The sequence below is a fragment of the Medicago truncatula genome, chromosome 1 (genome assembly GCF_003473485.1).
Source record: "Medicago truncatula cultivar Jemalong A17 chromosome 1, MtrunA17r5.0-ANR, whole genome shotgun sequence".
Taxonomy (NCBI): Eukaryota; Viridiplantae; Streptophyta; class Magnoliopsida; order Fabales; family Fabaceae; genus Medicago; species Medicago truncatula.
The window spans coordinates 79064-102115 of record NC_053042.1 but is presented as its reverse complement, the minus strand read 5'-3'; the positions used below and the strand labels follow the sequence as shown (position 1 = coordinate 102115).

General features: G+C 31.1%; 4 protein-coding genes across 4 annotated transcripts; all 4 read right to left on the bottom strand.

The window, feature by feature from the left end:
* Positions 1–6074: 6074 nt before the first annotated feature.
* LOC25481845 (transcription elongation factor SPT5) lies at positions 6075–9329 on the bottom strand. The gene is made up of 4 exons (XM_013610217.3): positions 9032–9329; positions 8453–8572; positions 8265–8335; positions 6075–6873 (listed from the first exon to the last, which is right to left on the bottom strand). Exons 1-4 carry the CDS (start codon positions 9191–9193, stop codon positions 6639–6641), a joined length of 588 nt encoding a protein of 195 aa, XP_013465671.1. The 5' UTR covers positions 9194–9329; the 3' UTR covers positions 6075–6638.
* Positions 9330–11091: 1762 nt separating this feature from the next.
* Positions 11092–14815, bottom strand: LOC11423147 (probable glycosyltransferase At5g03795). The gene is made up of 5 exons (XM_003588331.4): positions 14398–14815; positions 13278–13955; positions 13068–13198; positions 12358–12706; positions 11092–12020 (listed from the first exon to the last, which is right to left on the bottom strand). The coding sequence occupies exons 2-5, from the start codon at positions 13899–13901 to the stop codon at positions 11358–11360; spliced, it is 1767 nt and encodes a 588-aa protein (XP_003588379.2). The 5' UTR covers positions 13902–13955; positions 14398–14815; the 3' UTR covers positions 11092–11357.
* Positions 14816–15512: 697 nt separating this feature from the next.
* LOC11424458 (aquaporin TIP4-1) lies at positions 15513–19597 on the bottom strand. Its single transcript, XM_003588330.4, has 3 exons — positions 19436–19597; positions 18933–19171; positions 15513–16050 (listed from the first exon to the last, which is right to left on the bottom strand). Exons 1-3 carry the CDS (start codon positions 19560–19562, stop codon positions 15673–15675), a joined length of 744 nt encoding a protein of 247 aa, XP_003588378.2. The 5' UTR covers positions 19563–19597; the 3' UTR covers positions 15513–15672.
* Positions 19598–20097: 500 nt separating this feature from the next.
* Positions 20098–21674, bottom strand: LOC11432805 (aquaporin TIP4-1). Its single transcript, XM_003588321.4, has 3 exons — positions 21482–21674; positions 21008–21246; positions 20098–20675 (listed from the first exon to the last, which is right to left on the bottom strand). The coding sequence occupies exons 1-3, from the start codon at positions 21606–21608 to the stop codon at positions 20298–20300; spliced, it is 744 nt and encodes a 247-aa protein (XP_003588369.2). The 5' UTR covers positions 21609–21674; the 3' UTR covers positions 20098–20297.
* Between the last annotated feature and the right edge of the window lie 1378 nt (positions 21675–23052).

Genomic DNA, 23052 nt, shown 5'->3' with positions numbered 1-23052 from the left:
GCCTCGATGTAGACAATCCCCCGAGCTCCCCTTAGATGACCCAACAAGATTCAGATTCTCTAAAATCGGAATAATCATGTTTTTAAGCAATCACTTGATCTTAGCGTTAGATTAATTATTTTAATAAATCACCATAAAAAAGATTTTTTTTTTATGGTCAAACAGATTAATAGTTTGAATTCACCTTTTTTAAGTTGAATAAATAGGGTGTCCGGGTTTCGAACCTATCTTGCATCTGCCATTTGAGCTATACTCATGAGGAAAAGATTAATTATTTTAATAAATCAATTTGGTGGATTGACATAATCTATAATTATGGCCAACTTTTATTAAACATGGATTAATTGTTAAATCATATTGAACTTTATTACTCTCTCCGTCTCAAAATAGGTGTCATCTTTACTATTTTTATGTGTCTCAAAAGGAACATCTAATTTGAGACGGATGAAGTATGAATTAATGGGTTGTAGATAGGGATGAGAATATGATAGACCGACTTATAACGATCTATGATCTAGCTTATGATAGGTTAGGTCAGGCCAAACGTTTTTCTTAAATATATAAGATTTGTTTTTTTTTTCAAAGCCTATTTATCTAAAAAAAAGTTAGGCCGCCAACGAGTCATAAAAAAAACCTCCTAAGCCTATCTGATCGGCTTACTTAAGTAAATATGAATAATATTATTTATTACTACCATTATTATATTATATATGTGCTTTGAATTAAATTATAAATTTGTTAACATTTTCAGTAATTTAAGCTTATTAAGAGACATTAATTTTTTTTTCTCAAAAAAAAAAAGAGACATTAATTTTTTGCATATATATTTAATGGTATTATTATAAACTAGAATTGTAATATAATATAATAGATAGTCAAATTCTCTAAAACTTCATTTTAAATATAAAAAATGAGTTTAATTTTAATGATCTATTGATTCGTTACTATATTTAAACTTAGATTACATTATCTATTTATAGATATTCATATGAAATAGACTTTTGAACATAATAGCATGTCATATCAAATTTTTAAAAAGTCAGACTTAGATCTTAAATTTTTTGATACATCAGGGTTTAAGCTAAGTTTAGTCCGACCTAACCTTTATCCACTCATAGTTCTAGGAGTAACCGTTAGATTATTCTATTGAGTCTCGTTAACGTGTGACTACATACTCTTTAAACATTCTAAAATAAACAATTATTCTTTAAAAACGTTAAATATTTCGAATTTCATTGCATTGATTATTGAAAAGAGAGGGTGCTAGAAAGAGTGTTGATAAGTGAGTATTGTTAGCATTCATTGTTATAATAATATAGACAAGAAATATGCTAGGGTTACTCGTTATAATAAAGTCACTATCTGTCCTCATGAACTTAACTCAATTAGTAAGGACAATGCATAATATATGCAAAGTCCGGAGTTCAAACCTCGTCCACCACCAAAAAAAGTCACTACTCTCATTCATGTTTTGTGCATCTCTCGACTTTCATCGATCCTAAACGTACATATTCTGATCTTACTTATGTAACTTAATCATTCTCTCATTCATGATTCTTTCTTAACTCTTTTAACCAGCAATATGGTGTGATTTATATTTTTAATTATTTGATATATATAAAAACCTTTTAATTCAGGCATCTTAATAAAACAAAACTCATATTTAAATTTTTCAAAACCGATCCAACATTTAAAATTGAAACATGAATCATTCAATCTTAATTCAATGATACAAAATCACATCAACGTGATTTGTGACGACAAACATTTTATTTTCGACGCACGTCATAACTTTTTTTTTATGACACAATTTTACAAATCCTTGTAATTTATACAATGCCAATTAGTGAATGATGATTCCATTAACTAATAATAAGTTAAAGAAACACAATCATAGTGAATTTTTCATTCATTAAAACGGAAATTGAAATTTTGTCCCCATTTTTGTTTTTCTATATGTATGTTAATGTTAATCAACGTTTGGTCACTACTAAGAAGTTGACATTGTACCAATGAAATGAGCTGTTTCTCTATGTTGATGGATACCTATTTTAGATCCAAAAAGTGTACTTTCAATCTATAGTACATGTCTTAATACGTGTTATGAGTTGAACCGCACGGTGTACAGAAGAAACCTTTTGGAACTAAACCATTACTATTCATTTTTTCGTTGAGAAAACGATTAAACAACCAATATAAGGTGACCCATATGGGCCATATACAGGCATGAATCTTAATCCAAAGGCCAGACATGGGTACTCCTATTTAAGATATGAGTTGGTGAGTCAATTGAGATTGTTTGTATGTTTTTTTTTTTGACAAGGAGATTGTTTGTATGATATAGGGAGGTCAGTAGCATTAAAAGTATGATAAGAAACATTTGATCAAATTTTCATGAAATATGTCTGATCTGTCCAATGAAGATTGAGAAAAGATGCGCTTGTGTTTGGTGATCTGTCGCAGTGGAGGTTGATCCTTTGCGGTGGTCTTCACGACGGAGGAGAATTGTGTCTGCATATACGTTAGTACTCTGACGCTCAAGCCCGTAAGAGAATAAGGTGAATATGTGCGAAATGAGGTAAAAGTGGACCCGAGGGTGCTCTCGTGCGGTGCTGCACACGAAGCTTAGCCTGGTCCATCGCCATTGTGGGCCAGTCTTTATTGGGTCTTGGCTTGTCGCGCTCGTAATTGGTCCATACCACTATCCATAAGTTCTGACTCAACTGATAAAAATGTTGAAATTGCTAGATTAGATACCATAATTGGAGTTCGAATCTAGGTTTATCCACTTATGTATGAGTTTCAATGGTTGTTTACCATTTCGTCTATGCACCAATTTGTGTTCTTCATTAAACGCCATATTTACTTCTTGAATGCATTTTCACATCAAGTTTTGACTACTTGTGATTAATTAATCAATGAGTATGTGATGAATAGCACACCATTCAATATTGTTTGAAGATCTTCTTTATGGTTTATCCTGTGACATAAGTACTTATGTAAATTTTGAATAATGCCTATTTAAATAGTTAATGACATGTTCATAAATTATTTTAAACTTATTTGATTATGATGTTTAAGAATACTTATTAGAAGTTATATAAAAACAATAATTTAGTTGACAATAAACATTTTTTTTAAAACGTATATATAAAAGAATTTGAATTATATTCTCTATTTGGTTATACAATATTTTTACAAGTACTTATGATAAAGCACACGATATTCTGCATGTAATTATTCATATACCTCTCTTTGTAGTGAATAAAGAAGTTTCTACCAAGTCAAAAGTAAAGGCATTTACATCTAACTGTGACAAAAGAAAATGCATTAATCATCCCATATTCCTATGTTTGTAGATCTTCTCATTTATGTTACCAAAACCTAGATGTAGTTCAATCTCGGATATGACATGGATATTATAAAGTACTACTAGTACTATACCACAAATTAATTAGTTACATTGTGTGTGCCCTAACCCTTTTAATTTTTTCATTGGATAAAGTGCTATCTAGATTTAATTATTTGATTTGAGAAACAAATGTAATGTGAGTGAGATATCACTAAAACATGCAACTTCACCGCTTACTAGCTAATAGTATAGTGTCACATGCATTGCCCATACATAGAGGATATGTAACACACTTCTCCCACATTAATTACTTAGGTATACTAAAGTGGGTCCTCTCATTACCAAATTAAAGACATAGTAATAAATATTTCTCATGCATATAATATGGTCTCTCATGGTTTTTGATGTTCTCTCGTGTTCTATTCACATGGAAATTCAGGTGATATATTTGCAGGATATATATATCTTGTACACATGAACTTTCTATATGCAAGTTTTAATTACCTCTATATTTTATGGTGTTTATTTTTGGATGTTCTATTTATATACGATGCTTTTTGTTTGTATTATTTGAATCGCTGATCACTGTTCGTCTTGAATATAATTTGCTATTAAAAAAATAATTTCAAAAATACTTCATTCAAATGCATATTTATTGGTGGGAAGTGGATTCTTATTAAAATATTCTCATAAATCAAATATCTCATAGACAACTACAAATATTAATCTCTTGAATCATAATCATAATACATCTAAATGGGAGATAAGATGTGGCTAATAAGTGTAGGGTAGGCCCAAGGGTGAGGGCTCACTAAAAGGATCATTTATTATGAAAAGTAGTTAGCTATTTGTAATATATAATAGAATCAAAACTAAATAATTACATAAATGTTTGCACATGGTTGTTGAGGCAAAAACTCTTATTTAACTGTTCAAAGTTTGGAACCTGTTGTTATATGTTTGAAAATTTAGTTAAATTTTAATTTATTTTTAATGTGAGAAGTGCTATAGATACTCTTTTTTACACTCTCTTAAATATTTATTCTCTTGTTAGATGAAATCTGTATGAGTATCACACTTTAAAACTGCACCCACATAAAGTGGTAAAATCCATATGAATTTCATCCAATAAGAGAATGCGTGTTAGAGAGTGTTAGAAAAGAGTGTTCATAATATTTTTATGACTAATTAATATTTTTATACAAAATCTTTTATTTTTTATTACCTTCTTATGAAAAATGACTTCACTTTTTTTTAAAGGAAAAAGACTTTACATATAAATTCTCTTTAAGCTTAAAAGTTTGTTAGACCTACTAAGAATTTAACAGGTGTCAAACTTAGATTCAAATTGAGATATTCGTTAAGAGAATGAGTGTATTCGAATAGTTAATGAGTTTAATTATTTGAGAGAACTCGAATCCAATTTAAACGGTAACAATCTTTAGTTAGACTTTATCCCACCATTACTATCAAACTCAGAATCATGAGGTGCATTCCATTTCATGCAGCAGCGTTAAAACTCTTGAAGAGAGTTTGCCACCTATTTGGGTCCATAATGTTCGAGGGATTAATCTCTGCAGTTGCACACGGAGGATACATACCCAATTTACACCAAAAAGAACAAAATGAAACCGAGATTTTGGCCAAGTTAAAAAATAAGTACATGTTTTATTTCATTGAAAAGCTATTTAGTTTCCTTAATTAAAAATGTGCCACGGTATTCTAGGTAAATGCATTAGTAGTAATTTCCTTATTGCAAGCTTAGTCTTGAACGTAGTGCAGGTTCTTGTCTAAATCAGTTAATTAATTCGGTTTGCCGTTAGTCCAAAGGTGCATTCCAAATTAATCTCGTGACATTATAAAATAACTTTAGGTGCAGTGTCACATTACATTATAATAATACGACGGAATACAACTATACAAGTACCTTTCAAATTCTCTCTTTTAAATAATAGTTGTTGAATATGTCTGGCTTAATTAGGAAAAATGTTAATTTAAACACGTTGTCAAATTACTCCTTATGGTTAGAGAAGTGTCAACCACCAGAATTAATTTTGAGCCACCCGAAAGTCATAATCACTTTCACATTTTATCATGAACAAAACGTATCTGATCAGATTGTGTAGCAAACAAATTGCAATTATGAGTTGTTTCACTTTCAAAGATGATGTTGATAAGAGTGGAAAATTATGGAGAAATTGGAAGAATTAAGGTATGATTGACACGCACTAAGTTTTAAGTAAGTCTGTATGACTAAGTCTCACACGCCGATGATTAGTCTCATAATCTGCCTAGAGATTTAAAGTTGTGGAAAGAATCAGAGATTTAATGTCATGGAAAGAAATAATTTAAAATCACGACTTAGAGTTAGAGTCGTATATGATTCACTTATCAACAGCTCGACTCAACTGGTTAATTAACTTATTAAAAACGATTGAGTTTCAATCTTAGCTGGACAATCTTTTGACCATATTTAATTTATTATTTGGCCAAATTTCATATTATCAGAACCATTTTATCGAAGAGTTAAAACTAAAAAAATATTTAGCTATTATAACATAAAATCTATAGAAATCAAAATGGAGTACAAAAATTAAAAACACATGTCAATTCACTCATGTCCAATTGTGAGTACTGATTTAACTTACCCTTATGTTTTTCTGGCATCATTGAATCTTTTTTCAGAATAATTATGTTCAAAATTGGAAGAGTACTTTCAAGAATGACTATTCAAAGCAAGCTTAGCCATAATATCAAAAACACAAAACAGAACAAAGTATAAAGACAGTCCAAGATATCAATTTCATTGCTAGATTGCCCAAGTAACATAACATAAACTATTTTCCTTGTTACCTAAGTAAAAGTTAGAAACATAAACAGTGTCTTGATCTAATAACAGTTAAGCTATTTGACAAGGCATGTTGATATTGACTTATTTAACGTTATAAACATGTTCATAAGTTGTTTTCATTATTTCAAAGAGCTTACGGAAATAGTTTATGACATGTATATTAACTGTTTCAGACAATTTCATAAGCTCTCCAAAATACTCCCTCCGTCCCTATATATAAGCACCATTTATCTCTAATAAAATGGTGCTTATATACAGGACAGAGGGATTAGTTTATAAAAATAGTTTATAGGATATACGAAAATAGATTAACTTTTTATGATAAGCACTTAATTAAGAAGTTTATCGTCATATTTTGTCTTTTAACATCTTTCTTTTTTCCCTATGATGCGTTGTTAAAAAACTGTTATAGCCAATGCGAGGCTTTCTATTTTACTACCTTTTTCTTCTTTTAGAGCTTAAAATGACATCGTCGTCGTCATCATCAACATCATCACCATCATTCTCAACAACTATTTTCTTGGCTTTTATGTCTCCATTTTTAGATTCTTGTTTATTGGAAGTTTCAGCTATAGAATTTCCTGCCCTAAGCTCTTTTTGCTTCTTCTTCTGCTTCTTCTCAAATGCTTTCTTGGCTTTTTCTGGAGACAACATTCCATGTTCCATTAACCTGCACATTAAAATATATAATATGTTTTAAGTTTGTAATATAAATGATTAAAGAATAGGCTCCAAATACAGATATTTTATATGGTTTATATTATATCTCTAATTGTTAGATGGTATGAAAACATCATAAAGAATCCTGATATTATTTTAAAATATCTGTTTAGATTGTCTGTTATGATTGCTTTTTATATGATTCAGTCATTATCATGACTAGTTATCCTATTTATTATAATTAAGAGCAAGGTCGTATCTGAGGTAGGGCGAGGAAGACGATCGTTTTAGGCCAAAAAATATAAGTTCTAGTTATCCTATTTGATTATAATCAAGAGCAAGGCCGTATCTGAGGTAGGGCGAGGAGGACGGTCGTCTTAGGCCAAAAACTATAAGTTCAAAATTTGCACCTCAAAATATAAAATTAAGGGTTCGCGTTAAGTAGAAAAATATTAGAGAATGCTAAAACTATATACATTTTAAATTGAAAAAGAACATATTAGGGAATTGAATATCACATTTCCTAACGTAATAAAATATCATCTTCAAGAAAATTATTTTCACACTTTAGGAATTCATTTTTTTTAATATACTTATTAGGTAAGGCCTAATTTGTAACTTTGCCTGTCGGCCACCAGAATCTCATAAACAACCCTGATTATGAGTCTAATACTAATATAAATAATAAGAGCATCTCCGATGGGAGTATCGTAGAGGGTTCTATAGGTTGATGAATCCGTATCTTAATTTTCAGTCCATCAGCGAAACTTGATATAGTATAATGTGTATCATAGAAAATGTTGAAGTATCTTAAATAAGGTATGGTATCATAGAGATTAATCAACTAATATTTGAATATGTGACGATGATAGAGTGAAATTAAAAATATAAAAATGTGGGTTGATTAAGAGTTGCATGATTTTTTTACCGACAACACAAAATATGTATGAGTTGTATAAGTATGATGTGACATTGTGAGAGCACCTATTAGTAGTCTATAAAATCCAAAATGAGTTATTTGAAAAATAACCGTTGCACATGCTCTAATGGTTAGTGTTTTATTTTTTGTACCACCTAAGGACATTTGTTAGCGAGACTCAAAGTATAAGCATAATACAAAGGTATTTCATCCTTTTTTATTGTTCCTTATCAGCCTTATAAATTTAACACATTTTTAAAGTGGTAGCCAATGATTTATAATTGAATTGACAGCTCTAGGGAAACAAGAGACCACATTACTTTCAATCTATTATGTGCCTCCTCAATTGAAGAAGTATGTTTTTTTTTTGTTTTTGTTACAATTGAAGAAGTATGCAATCCTTCTACTTATCATTAATGTTAATTAGAGATTTAAGATTCAAAATTATGGTTAAATAATTGTAAGATTAAAAAGGAACTCACCAAAATTCTGCCATTTCACTTGTTGGTATTTGTTTTGATAATGACTCATAAAAAATCCTTAGAGGTTCTTTCTGTCAATAAAATGGCATTAAAAATCACACAAATGAGTATGAATTGAATCTCATATAAACACATTAAAGTTATAACTTTTTTGAAAATTCAATTGGTTTTTGACACAAATCAAATACCTCTTCTGGGGGATCATGTTTCTGCCCAGGAAGACTATAGACTTTCTTCTCTCTTACTTTTGTAGTAGTTGTCTTTGATGTTGTTTTTGAAGATGATGATGATGTTGTTTTAGATTTAACCTTCAAATAATTGTCCAAATTAAAACACATTTAGCTACACAACAATCCTAATTGAAATTGAATTAATATACATTAAGAAATAAAAACACAATTGCATGAACTCATGGTGTGAGAATTCTATTAATATTATCATGCAAAAGGTTCATATAGATTTAAAATGGTTATCGCAGTTGCGGTTGTCGTAGTGTCACGATTCACCAATGTTGTTGTGATGCAGACGCGACACATTTACAATCTTAATAAGGTGGAAGAGACATACAAAACTTTCACATTGTGGCCGCAATTGGAGTTGCAGACCAAAATTTAAAACTAATATAATTCTATTAAATCACATGATATTAATGTATGTAACAATCAACAAAATCATGTCCCTGATAAATCCAGAATTCCATGAATCTAATTCATTCATCATGACATAAATTATAAATTTCAATTTTGAGGACTAATTGAAATTGATACCTCAGATTTTGTGACAGATTTCTTCATCTTTGAATCAGTTGGAACCTTGTTTGAGGTGGCTAATTTCTTCTTAACAATCAAAGGATCATTCTTTCCATTGAAAGATTCATCTGGATCATTTGATTTGAGCTTCACAATACTTGTTTTGGTCTCTGTAGCCATTCATGAATCTTATACCAATTATATGATATAAATTGGATTTTATTAATTGAACATTTAATTAATTTATTAGTTATATCATTCTGAATCTTATACCTAAGTGATCCATTTTCATCAGCTTTTTTCTCAAGAAGCAGAAGAAACGTTCAGAGTTGTTGGTAAATGTTTGTTTAACTGAAATGTTCAAAACTTGTGATTAAAGTCTCCTCTAAAAAGACACTTATGCCCTTTATGTAGCATTTAATAGTATAATTCCATTAATAAAAAAAAAGTATATTCTCAATGATTGTTATCAGTTTAAAAATATCACTCTCAAAATCTAGTTAAAATGATCAAAATGTTTTCGTATGTTATATGTTGGCCAACCCATGAACAATGGTTATGTGGAATATATCTATAACTTTAATATTAAACTTGGGATGAGTAATTTACTTGCTTGAGCTAAGAAATTAAATATGTTAAAAGTCCAGGGTTCAAAGTTTGACAAAGTGGAAAATACTGATATGGTTTAAAATAAACCTCACTCAAAGTTAAGGGTGTAGGAATTAAATCGAAGACAACCTGAATGAAGCTGAAAATTCAATTCATATTAGATATTATATTTTATCGGTCCAACGATCAAATATATAATTATTATTTTTGGTTATTATGTTTTTAAAATGAAGTTTTCACCATCATTTAACATAACTAATATTAATCGAGGAATTCATCAGGCACATGAGGTAAGTTCTCGCCTACCAACCAAACAAATTTTCTCTATAAACAAAAGTCATTGATCAAATATCAGGTTAGGGGTAATTTAGGTATGATTGTTAAATTGATATGTTTGAGGGATGTAACCATGAAAATAGGGGGTGTAAGTAGCTAAATTATTATTTTTACACTTGACAGTGTTCGAGAATATGATAAAGGTTTATATCTGATTACTTCCTTTTCAATCTTTGCTGAAAAATGTTCTTCATGTTGCAATCGTTTTCAATTTTTTGAACACTGAGATAAATGTGCATCTCGCACTCATAGCAACATTTTCCATTTTCGTTTCTTAGGAGCGTAATCTATGCATTTTGTTTATGGTTCGTTTATAAGTTTTGGATTTTCTGATTCTGTTTTTGTATATATCTTGATTAGCAATGTGTTGTTGAATCTATTATTCATTGTGATTAAATTTGCAATTGTTTGATATATATTAGTCCTTGTACAAAACTTGTTTGATGAATTTCCTGGATGATTTGTTTTTGCAAATACAAATTTACACAGATATTGGACACAATACCAACACAGACATATAGACACCGATAGTAATAAAAAATAAAGTGATTGTATGTAATCATAAGTGTCAACGTTTGACACTGAGACATGTGAGTGTCAGACATTGGCATGTGTCTGACACCTGAACACACCTTTAATTTGAAGTGTCGGTATTACTTTCCAAATCATTTCTAGGTTTAAATATTTATTGTTGTCATTATTTTGGTGGGCATATAGGCCATTCAACTATACGTGTGCTGCAAGTATATAGAATCCATAAGAATCTACAAATGTTTCTGTACGGATGCACCTAAAGCTTGTGCATCATTCACATCATATCATATAAGAGAAGCTTTCACAAAGTATGTTATAGATTTCTCGCATTGATTTTGCTATTTTCTCACATTAACAAAGTACGTTATTTATGTATAGTTTAGCTGTGTCGTAAAGATGCAGAGAGTTCTATAACAGAGATAATCGATGCAGCTTTAAGCCAATTAACGAGCGCGATGACAGAGTAATATAAAGCAAAAGCAGAATGCTATAAAGCTCAAAATAATCAATCAGGTCGCTATTCCGTGGAGGCATGCATGGATTTACTCGAATCCATGGAAGATATTCCAACTACAATATACAATAATGCACTGGAAAAATTTATCAATAAAGATTCGAAAGCCATGTTCATTAAGATGTCTTCATCGAGAAGAAAAGTTTGGCTAGCGTCTCTCGAGTAGTGTTCACTGCTCAGTAAATAGTTCGTGTTAGATTGCGACTTTATTAAGGCCCAAAGCTCCAAAGATATACACAAATTCACAAATAAATGACCTTATCTATATTTTTACTCATGACGAAAATTTCTCAGCTAAGAATCCCAAAAGAAAAAAATATACAACCTGTTCCTACTTTATCTCCAAGTTATCTAACTAGTGGCAGAGAAGACTCTATTGTACCAAATAGAGTGAAGGATCATATGAAATATATCATACTTGACAGGATTCTTGTTCCAAAGGAAATGCTTCTGTACCTTTTTTACCCTCATTAGCATGCTTAGATACCGCTTTTCCGGAATAGAAAGTAGTATATTTTTCAAATTTGGAATATCCTTCTCCAAAACAATGACAGAAAAGGATTCCCAATCCAAAACCTCGAAAAAGGGTGGCACAAAATTATCCGATATAATAACCGGAACACATTCATAGAAAATTGCTTCCACGACTCTTGGACTATTCACTTCATACCCTTTTGCACAAATACAGTACTTGCTACTCTTCATGTAATGAATGTAGTTACTGTTTCCTTTAGAATTTGGCAATTTTCCAAAGATTTTCATGTCAGGATCTTTGTTTTCCCAATGTTTCAATAGTATTGGCCTTACATAACCATGCATGCTCCCTGCGAAAAAGGCTAATGTTGTCTTCTTTGAAAATGAATTGCCACCAAGATCCCTTGTTGGAATTTGAGCGTTTCGGACGTATGTTTCAGGAAGAGACGCGTCTTTGCCGAAGACAAATCCTTCTTTTACATCGGCGTTGCAGAGGGACCTTATGCAGTTCGCCAAGCGTAATTTTGTTTCCGATGGAGCCTGCATAGAAGAGAAGTATCTTGTATCAGAAAATAAAACAATATTTACAAGACTAATGCTATACAAGATACCTATGCTTTTGTTTCTATATCACAAAGGCAATGTCGTCAATCACATATTGCGGAAAATTGCAGATTTTTCAAATTTCACTATGCTACAATGCTACAACCGTTTCTTGACAACACTTTATACTATATTGTGACTGCAATTGTAGTCGCATTAGCCACATTTGTGACCATTTGTCTACCGTACATATTAAGGATCACAACATATTAGTAACCGCCATCGCAATTTAAAATACGAGACTTTCAATAAATTGACAAAGAGAAGTCATTACCCAATCATGACAACCAACTAGAAAATGATCAGCACCTCCAGTTCTGTTCCAGAAAGAATGTCTCGCCGCAATCATGTCTACATAATCATGTAGATATTGAATCAGGTTCTTATGGCTATGTGAATTCTTCACATACAAGGCTTCCTCTAGCATCCTAGAACTGAATGGCAAGTAAAACAGATGAGCCTTCTTTGGATTTTTGGTAACAAATCGTTTATTAGCTTCCATTAGCTTCATAAACCACCCTTCAGAAGCATAGATTCCAGTGAGAAACGGCGAATGCAGTATAGGTCTAGCTCCTTCTCTGTATACATACACTTTGAGTCTCTCTTCCATTAATTCATAGCTCCTGAAAATTACAGTCACACGGAAATTTGAAGTTTAAATGTCAATTCAGCAACACCAATAACTATCATATTTCATGTAATCACTACTAATTTCTTTCAGTGTGAAGAAGTGTTCTATAAACCGAACTGGACGTTAAATTGGCCTTTACTACAGTTCGGTTATTTTGGCGGTTCAATCACGGTCAGTCCCAGTTTAACAGTTTAAGGCAGTTGAACCCTGGCCGGTTTGATGTCGGTTTTTAAAATCATTCAAAACAAAACACATTCATATTTGTGAAATTTCAGAAACAAAAAATTGACTTCTAGAAAATACTTCTATAAGTTGTTTTCAAAGGAAAAATAAAATAAAATTTTGAGTAATACCTCTTGAACATGGAAACATTATGATAAATTGGACCATAAAGATTTGGATCATTCTTTACAATTGGTGCATTTTCAATCTCTGATCTTGCCTGTAGTAACTCTTGATCAACATTTGAAAACCACCTCGGCTTCTAAAATACATTAAAAGAAAACATAAGCTTAGTACATTTGAACATTATAGAAGACTGAATTGTAAAAATTGTCACATACCATTGATCGATACGAAGCATGGCTTTGAAGCAATAACTTGTTCATTTCAGACACTGTCGTGACTTCTTTAATCGGTACATGAATTTCTTGACGCTCCTTAGGCACAGTGCTGCTGATAGAAGAACTCTTGTCTTGTACATTGCCACCATTTTGCGACGATGGACTAAAACTCTCATTCTTTATGGAATTCGTTATGTTATCATCATTTGATAACACTGCAGTTGTAATATTCGGACCAACATTTGTCGTAGAACCAAAAGGTGGACTTAAATTTGTTGGAGCATTCTCAGGAGAAGGAGAATAAGAATTTACTTTTTCTTGAGATTTGTTTTGTGACAATATTGGTTCCAAGACAAAACCAGTTATTGAAACAGTATCTATAGTTGCATTAGCTTTCTGAATGGAAAGTTCATCTGTAAAGTTTGCATGATTCAAAATTGTCACATTGGTATCTGTACTTTCTGATGATGTTGGTATTCTATCAGCAGAGAATAGAGAGAGAAGAACATTGCCATAATTTGGTTCAACATACTGAAAAGCTAAGATTATTGAAAAAGTAATTCCAATAAGCCATATTAATCTCTTTGTTTCTAGATGAAACATTGACAAAAAATCTCCACCCATTTTGCTAAAATTCTTCAACTATCATCAATTAACAAGAATTTGCATGCATCACTTCTGCAAAAAAATAAAAATTAAAAGAATCAAATATCAAGATTGAAAGAATGTCTCTATCTAAGTTAAAGAAAATTATGCAAAAAATATCAAGAAAATTTTACCATTTTCTCAGAAAATCAAATATGTACTTGGACTGAAACTAAAATGTAACTGACCTAAGAAAATGTAGAGAAAGTCAAGAATGAAAAATCAAAACAAAAAACAAGAAAATGAAAGAAACTCACATAAACACAACAAAAACTCACCAAAATGTGACTTGTCACTAACCAAACAACAAAGGCTCAATTTTAATGACACCAAATTTAACATGCAAAACCAAATAAAACAACCAAGAAAAAAAAAAAAGAATATTTTTCATAACAAAAAATACATAGAAAACAAGAAAAGAGAAAGCACATAGGAAAATATGAACTTTACCAAAAAAAGAAAGAAAAAAATGTACCTTGTGTGGTACACACTTGAAGCAAAGATTCTCAAGAAGAGTTAACTTGAAGTTCAAAGAGGTTCCAAGATTTGTTCTTTATCTTTTGTCTTTATTTTGCATGCAGTTTCAGAACAAAACAGAAACTTGAGTAGCTTGTAGAATTCTTTAATATATTGTGGCACAAATATCAAAATTGAACGTTCCTTCAACGGTGTTACTAATTACTACTACTACTACTATTTAGCTCCCCAACAATATCAACATGAATTAAAAGCTATGTGACAATATTGAATTATTTTATATTGTATACTCTAAAGTTTTTCACAATCAAAGTGGCATAATGAAACTTTCTTGTTCTGACAAGTAATAATAATACTTTAGGTTTATGAACGACACCGCAACATTAGAGCAGTCAGCAAATTTAATTTTGCTTGTGGAAAAGAAAAGTAAACAGATGTATTATTTTATGCAAAAATTGATTGGAAATGGACAAAAATATCGACCTCACCCGAAAAAAATATCTATATGTATATTGGATAATTGAATATGACATTCAATTGATTGAGGTATTTTTTAAAAAACTAGGAAACAATAATACTTGATTATATGATGAAATGATTGACTCAAATGGTTAATGGATTCTATCAAATGATAAATAGAGTTCAACTTTTAAATGGAATAGTTCTTACTTCATGGTCAAAGTCCACCCAATAACCATGACTATTTTCCCTTTGTAATAAGAGATTTAACAAGAAAGTTATAATGTCAACAATACTTTATATATATATATATATAACATATTCCTAAAAAATTATAATGCTATGTATAATATACACTTTCAACACATTTTTTTATTAATTAAAATTCACAAGTTCCACTAAATTTAGATAGAACTCAACCAACAAAAGAGTTGAAAAATATTTATTTTTATAAAAAATTGACAGATATGTATTTTTTTAACTAAAAAATTGGAAAATATTTATTAAGAATGTGTTGTTAGCACTTCTTATAACACTTTAAAGTTAATTTTTTTGAGTTTTCTATTTTTTACATTACAAAATAGATCATGGAGCATGTCTTGCTTTAATTTTTTTATTTTTAATAATTCCATTTTACTTCTATTTGATAGAAGTGTTCACACATAGGTATACAAGTCAAGTGTCCCAAACCAAACTCAACATCTAAGCAAGTTTGGGTTCAACATAAACCCAAATAGAGAAACATATAATCAAGTTCACTTTTTATTTCTCTACTAAATAAAAAAAATAAATCACATTCACCTAATTTTAATTCTTAGTAGCTAACTTCATCTACAAGCAGAGGAACATGAGTTCTATTGATGAAGAAATTCTCATAAATGAAACCAGCAAGTCCACCACCAATGAGAGGCCCAACCCAAAAAATCCATTGGTCAGTCCAATTTCCACTAACCAAAGCAGGCCCAAAAGATCTTGCTGGATTCATGGAAGCACCTGCAAAAGCCCCGCCAGCCAAGATGTTAGCCCCTACAACAAATCCAATCAAAATTGGGCCAAGTCCAGCAAATCCTCCTTTCTTTGGATCAACCATAGTTGCATACACAGTGAACAACAAAGAGAATGTCAAAACAATTTCCCAAACTACTCCTTGAGTACACCCTACTCCACTTTTAAGTGTATGAACCGGAGTTGTCTGTTGATCGTGCAAGATACAATGTACAATCATATTCTTAATTAGTTCTCCAACAATAAAAGACACAAAATAATATTATCTATTTTCTTTTTATAATCTAGAATATCTAGATCATTATTTTTTTTATCAATTGTATTGAATGGAATAGTTTTAAATATAAAAAAGAATATAAGTTATTCAAGAATATATGTAGTATTTTAATTTTTTGTTTTTTTCATTCTCCGATGACTTCTTGTCAGATATGAGATTTTCAGTGACCGTTTCGGAGGTTCATTGTTGCCTAGATGCAACAAAAGGGAGTAGGGATGAATGGAAAAGTACGTGATCAGAAGAACTCAAGACTTATTGGAGTTTGTTTATGGCGTTTGAAAAGTCTATGAGGATGGTTGAGCAATGGATATTTGGAAGGTGTATAAATTTTCATACCATGAGCCGTGCATGTCACCACCCTGATGGTCTGGTTTGTGTTACTAATGAGACATGAGAGTTTAAGAGCCACATTCTACATATTTCAAAACCAACTAGAAAAGACCCTGATGCTCTTATCATGTGGATGCTAAGCCGATTTATATAGGAGCTTCGTTTCAGTTGTCACTACTTCCTCATCGCACATTATAGGTTTTAAAGCCTCGAACTAGGCAAGATTGCAGGTTCAAGAATCACAAGTCCTTGCAACAATATCACATTTTTGGTTGCTTGGCTAAATGGAGAGTAGTGGGTGGTCTTGCCAAGTTGGTTGAATGTGAGTTGGGAGATTATGAGCAATTTGGTGTGAGTTATGGAGAAGATTATTTTGAGGATAAAGACAAAAGAAGGGTCATAATATCAAACAATACTTATCTATGGTTGCAGATGGACACATTGCAACGCCTGTGAAGGTCTTGGGATCATCCAATGTGGGCCCATATAACAAAGATACGATGGAGGTTTTGGGCGATAAACACTCGTACATGTCACCTCCCTCCAAGCCAACCACCATATTTTTTGTAGGTCTCCATGTGATTTAAGTTGACATTGTTCTCAGGTTTATTAAATGGGTCTTGTTAACGAGTTCCCCTAGGACACTCGTTAATCATGCTAAATTAAGTAATTATTCTTGAAAAATGTAAAAGTTTTCAATTTTCAATGCACCGATTACACAAACTTTCATAAAAATTTACTATGTAAGGTTCTTAATGAGTGCCCCGGGAGCACTCATTAATATTTCCCTTATTTAAATTGTTCCCCAAAAGGACATCATGTGGTAGAGATGGTTTGTGGGCCCAACACGTATTATTTGCGTTGTGTGGAAAAGGTTTTGTTCTGGCAAGAGATATTTTATGCGCTATCACTCTAAGGTTAACTTATGGATAGGAATAAGGTATTCGTTGAGTTTGGTATAATTTGTAGCTTTTGCACTAGTTCGTGGAATGCACCTTATTGTAGTAGGTACTAGTTGCAGGCGTCCGGTATCCAAGATTGCTATGAAATAAGTTCGTAAAGATGTGGCCTAATATCTCAATGACTTTTAGTTTGGTGTTGGGGTTTTAGGTGGTGCAAAGGCCATTTTTTATGATGTTAATATGGTGTTGAGCCAATGGCATGGAGATGGTTCTTTAGCTATGCTCACGATAGATTTCTCGAATTCTTTCAACTTGGTAGATACATCGGCACTAGTGTGCGAGGTGAGATGCCCATCCATTTCTTTATGGGTTGAGTTTATTTATAGTTAGGAAGTGATATTATACCGTGGGGATGAACATATTTTGTCATCCAATGGAGTGCAATAAGGCAACTCTATTGGGCCACTTCCTTTTGCACTTGTGTTACACCCGCTTATTCACCCGATCTAAGATAATTGAAAGCTTCTTCTTCATACTTGGTATCTTTACGATTGGACTATTGTAGGGGATTCAAAGGAGGTGGCTAAAGCATTTGACATCGTTCAAATGTCCGTGCAATGATTGAGCATGAATAGAATATTCGTAACATTGAGATTTGTTTGCTTTCGTGTCATGGTAATAAGCATCATGAAATGTTGTTCCTTTCAGACATTGTGAGGTGAACATTAGGGGTGAAATTGCTTGGAGGGGTTTTATAGTCGAGATGGAAGTTTTATTGAGGGGTTGGGCATGAAGAGAGCTTTTAAATTTGTTAAATTAATGCCTCTTATTCTATTGTTAAAAGATCCTCAGAATGAGCTTCATTTTCCATTCTTGTGTAATTTTCTTTGTAAAAATTATAAGCAATACACCCTCCGGTCATTAATATAAGCAAAACTTTGATTTTTAGATTCATTCATTAAATGATGTATGTAGTCTTTATTATAGTCTACATATGTTATTTAATGAATGAATCTAAAAATCAAAATTTTACTTATATTAGTGACCGGAGGGTGTATTTACATAAGGAAAATGCTACAAATGCACTAAGGACACTTGTTAAGAAGCTAAAAATGAAATTCAGTGATGAATTCAAAGTAAGAAAAAGTTAATTTAATTTCTAAACTTTATCCTGAAAATTATGCATTTAACACCTTTAAACTTTAAAATTTGACTTTTTTACCTTGAATTCATCACTTAATTCCATTTTTAACTTCTTAACAAGTCACTTGTTAGCATGACCCTTTACATAAATGTTTTTTTTAAGGAAATATACACAAATGTTTGTTATTGAGAAAAATATCAAATAATATACACAATTTTTTTTTTTTTGTCAAAAAAAAAAATTGAAAAAAAACTAAGTTTTTTCACTAACGATTTATACATAGACATATACATCTCAATTACGTTTGAATAGAAGAAATGTAAGTATCAATTGAATAAATGAAAGTAAAGTAAAACAATTTCAATTGTTAAATTCTTGTCAAAATTGATAGAATGAATATAAAAAATGACACTTACTAATCCACCAGTGAGGTAATGAAGAAGATAGCAAGCTCCTGCAGATGCTATAAGTTGATCAATCCAATATAAGATAGAACGGACGACGGTGATGTGGCCGCCAACAAGGAGGCCGAAGGTCACAGCGGGATTCAAATGGCCACCGGAAACGTGACCGGCAGATATCATTACCGCCACCAGAAGAACATTTGCCATAGCCACAAAAAATAATCCCACTAAACCATCTCCACTTAGCTTATCTAATGAAATAAATTTTGGAAATCAATCTTAGAAGTCTGAGTTAATTTAACGGTAAGCTTTGGTATCACACTCATTAGTTTTCTATATAAACAAATGTTAGTAAGTTATTAGCTATGAAACACAGACACCAGACACAATACGAACACTGACCCAAATAATAGTTTAAAAAAATAATATAATTTAGATTAATTATAGGTGTCGGTGCCAGACACTGACACGTGTCCAACACCGGGACACCTAAATGTTTTATATTATATACATACCAGCAGCCATTTTAGAAGCAACACCAGCAAAGACAAAGAGAAAGGTGACAATAAATTCAACAATTAGAGCCTGGATGCAATTAGGTTGAGCAGCCTCTTGGGTTGTTCCTAAAGTGATTTTGGCCATATTGTCTTATGATTTGCGATGTGCAATTAATTGCTTCTTACACTCAAGAAAAATGATCAAAGAAGCTGTCAATTTATAAAGACAATAAACATCAATTTATATACCAAAAAATAATTTGATGTTAATTGAGGCGGCATCTGAAGTATTTTATATTATTTTAATAAATTTTACCTAAACAATAAACAACAAAATGCACAACAATAATACACAAAAACTGCATTTTTAATGGAATACAAAATAGTACATGACAATAAACAACAAATTACATGTTTTTTTTTTTTTTTTTCTGGTCATGAACAACAAATTATATTTTAGACAAATACAAATATTAATGATATTGATATAAAATAATAAGTTTAATGCTTTTGATTTTTTTTTTTTGTCAATGATTTCAATGCTTGATATCTTTTGGAAGTTGATTCTATAGTAGATGCATACTAAGTTTTATCTCACCCTTTGTCATATCATATCAAGCTTACTCCAATGCAAGTTTTATATATTTGTCATCATCTATAAGAAATTTGGGCATAGTATATCATCATGAACTAAAGTTGCTCTTAGTCAACTAGTATTGATAAGTCTTTATTAGTATTGACATGTTATTCTACACACAAATATAATACTAGAAATCATATTTTATTTCTCTACCAAGCACAAAAATAAAGCACTTGTACATTAAAGCACAGTAACACAAATTTTATGCAAAGTTCCCAAGGAAAAACCTAATCTTAATTCTTAGTAGCTTTCTTCATCTACAGCTAGAGGAACATGATCTCTATTAATGAAGAAATTCTCATAAATGAAACCAGCAAGCCCACCACCAATAAGTGGTCCAACCCAATAAACCCAATGATCTGTCCAATTTCCACTAACCAAAGCAGGCCCAAAAGATCTTGCCGGGTTCATTGAAGCTGCCGAAAAAGCCCCACCAGCAAGGATGTTTGCCCCCACCACAAACCCAACTAAGGTTGGGCCAAGGCCAGCAAGTGCTCCTTTCTTTGGGTCAACCATGGTTGCATACACAGTGAACAACAAAGAGAATGTCAACACAATCTCCCAAACTACTCCTTGAGTGTACCCTACTCCACTTGCAAGTGTATGAGCTGGAGTTGTCTGTAATTCATGCAAGATTCAATGTGCAATATTTTTTTAATTAGCTTTCAAACAATAAAAACAAAGAAGGTTATTATCTTTTTCCCTTTAAAAAGCAAGAATATTTGTATCAATAAATATTTTTCAATTGTATGGACAAGGATATTTCCAACATAAATAATAATAAATTTAATTGCATTTTGATCTTCCAAAAAATAGTTTTCTCCTTTTAAAATCAAATTGTTTTGGTCCTCAAATATTATGTTTATTACAATTTTAGTCTCAACTCAAATTTTTTTACCTTAAAAATGATGATTCTTAACCAAGTAATATATGAAGAGTTGAGAGCTTACCAATCCACCAGAGAGATAATGAAGAAGATAACAAGCAGCTGCAGATGCTATCAATTGGTCAATCCAATATAGGATCGAACGAACGATAGTGATGTGGCCTCCGACAAGGAGGCCCAAAGTCACGGCGGGATTCAAATGGCCACCGGAAATATGAGCAGCAGAGATCATTACAGCCACCACAAGAGCATGTGCAATAGCCACAAAAAACAAACCCACTAAGGCATCTCCACTTAGCTTATCTATTGAAATAAATTTCAAGGAATTAGTCTTAGATCCATACTTTCTCCAAAAGATTAATTTAACTGACTCTAGACCAAATACATTTGATTTATAAGACCCCTTTTCTTTATATTTCATTATGAATGTTCTTAGTAGCCAGAGTTTGAATTATGAACATTTAGTAAAGAACAAAAATAAGTGTTATAGTATAGTACTATTTTGAGTTAGGAGATAGATAGATATATATATATATACCAGCAGTCATTGCAGAACCAACACCAGCAAAGACAAAGAGAAAGGTGGCAATGAATTCAACAATTAGAGCCTGAATGCAATCTGGTTGAGTAGCCTCTCGGGTTGTTCCTAACGCAATTTTGGCCATGGTTTCTGATTTGCAATGTGTGATGAATTGCTTCTCACACTCAGTGGTTAAAAAATGAACAAAGAAGCTGCCAATTTATATGGGAGCATCTATGGTCTAGATTAGTTAAAAAAAAAAAAAAATACACTTAAAGTACCGAAAATATATATACTTTTTTATTGGGAAACTAATAATCAACTAAAATAAGAGTAAATACCTTTTTTTATGGCCTGTAAACTTACATTTAAAATAATTTTTTGATTTTTTTAATGACATTTTTTAATATTTTATTGAAAAAATAAAAATTAATATGTTAAATAAATATAATTTTAATCTTTAAAAACTTGCATATTTTTTTAAGTAGTATTTAATATGTTAAAATTGAAAAATTAACCATTTATTATAATTTCTAAATAATTTATATGAATTTAGTTACCATATTTATAATAAATTAGAAAAAAAATTAAAAATAGGTAGTTATTGTTATTTTAATGTATATTTTTTTCTCAAAAAAATGTTTTAGATGATTTTAAGTATTTTTTTAATAAAATTGGACCATATTTGGATCGTACAATTTTTCTTATTTTATCATGCATTATTGTGTCAAACTTTTTGGAAAGTGGAAGCTGTGTCGGACAATTGATCGTGATGGACAAGTTGACTTAATAATAATTTGCACGTTGATTCGCTGGATACTAACATTTAACAACGTCCAATTATTCTTGTCAAAAAAAAAAAAAACAACGTCCAATTATTTTTTATATACTATAAAAATACAGAGAATAATTTTGATGAGTGTAAAACTTGTCACGGTTAATCAATCATGATTTTTATGTTAAGTATGACAAAAGTCTAACTTTTTAAATGACTGATAATGTAAAATACATGTACATTGTTCGTCTATATGAATTAAATTTCGATACTATTGTATAGATGGTGATTCTAACAATTATTCTAAAGACATCGTTTAAAAAACGTATAAAATGAAATAATGCAAACCATTGTGTTCTTGTAACTTGTAAGATGATTAAGGAGACTAATTAAGAGGAATGGTTAATTAAGATAATCAGAAACAATTGCTCTTTATATATATTAAATAATTTATATATTTAATTTAAAAAGTACAATATTAGCGATTTAAACGTCAGGTAAATGCAACATCATTATGTTTTGCATTCCACTTTTCACACGATCATATGATACAAATAGAGTAATGATACATAGATACCCTTTATTCTTATACACTCTTGTACACCCCATGCATTAGAAAGAGAGAGGAGGAGAGAAAAGAGAAAGTGTGCTTGTGCGGAGTCCACGTGACTACGTGTCAGATTTTTGTGTGGGTGTCAAAGGATGTATTGTCTCCTAAGACTGTCTATGTATCATTACTCCCACAAATATGATGATGGTGCCATTCCACTACTTGTGACCAATCAACTTTTACAGATGAAAACAAACATATATA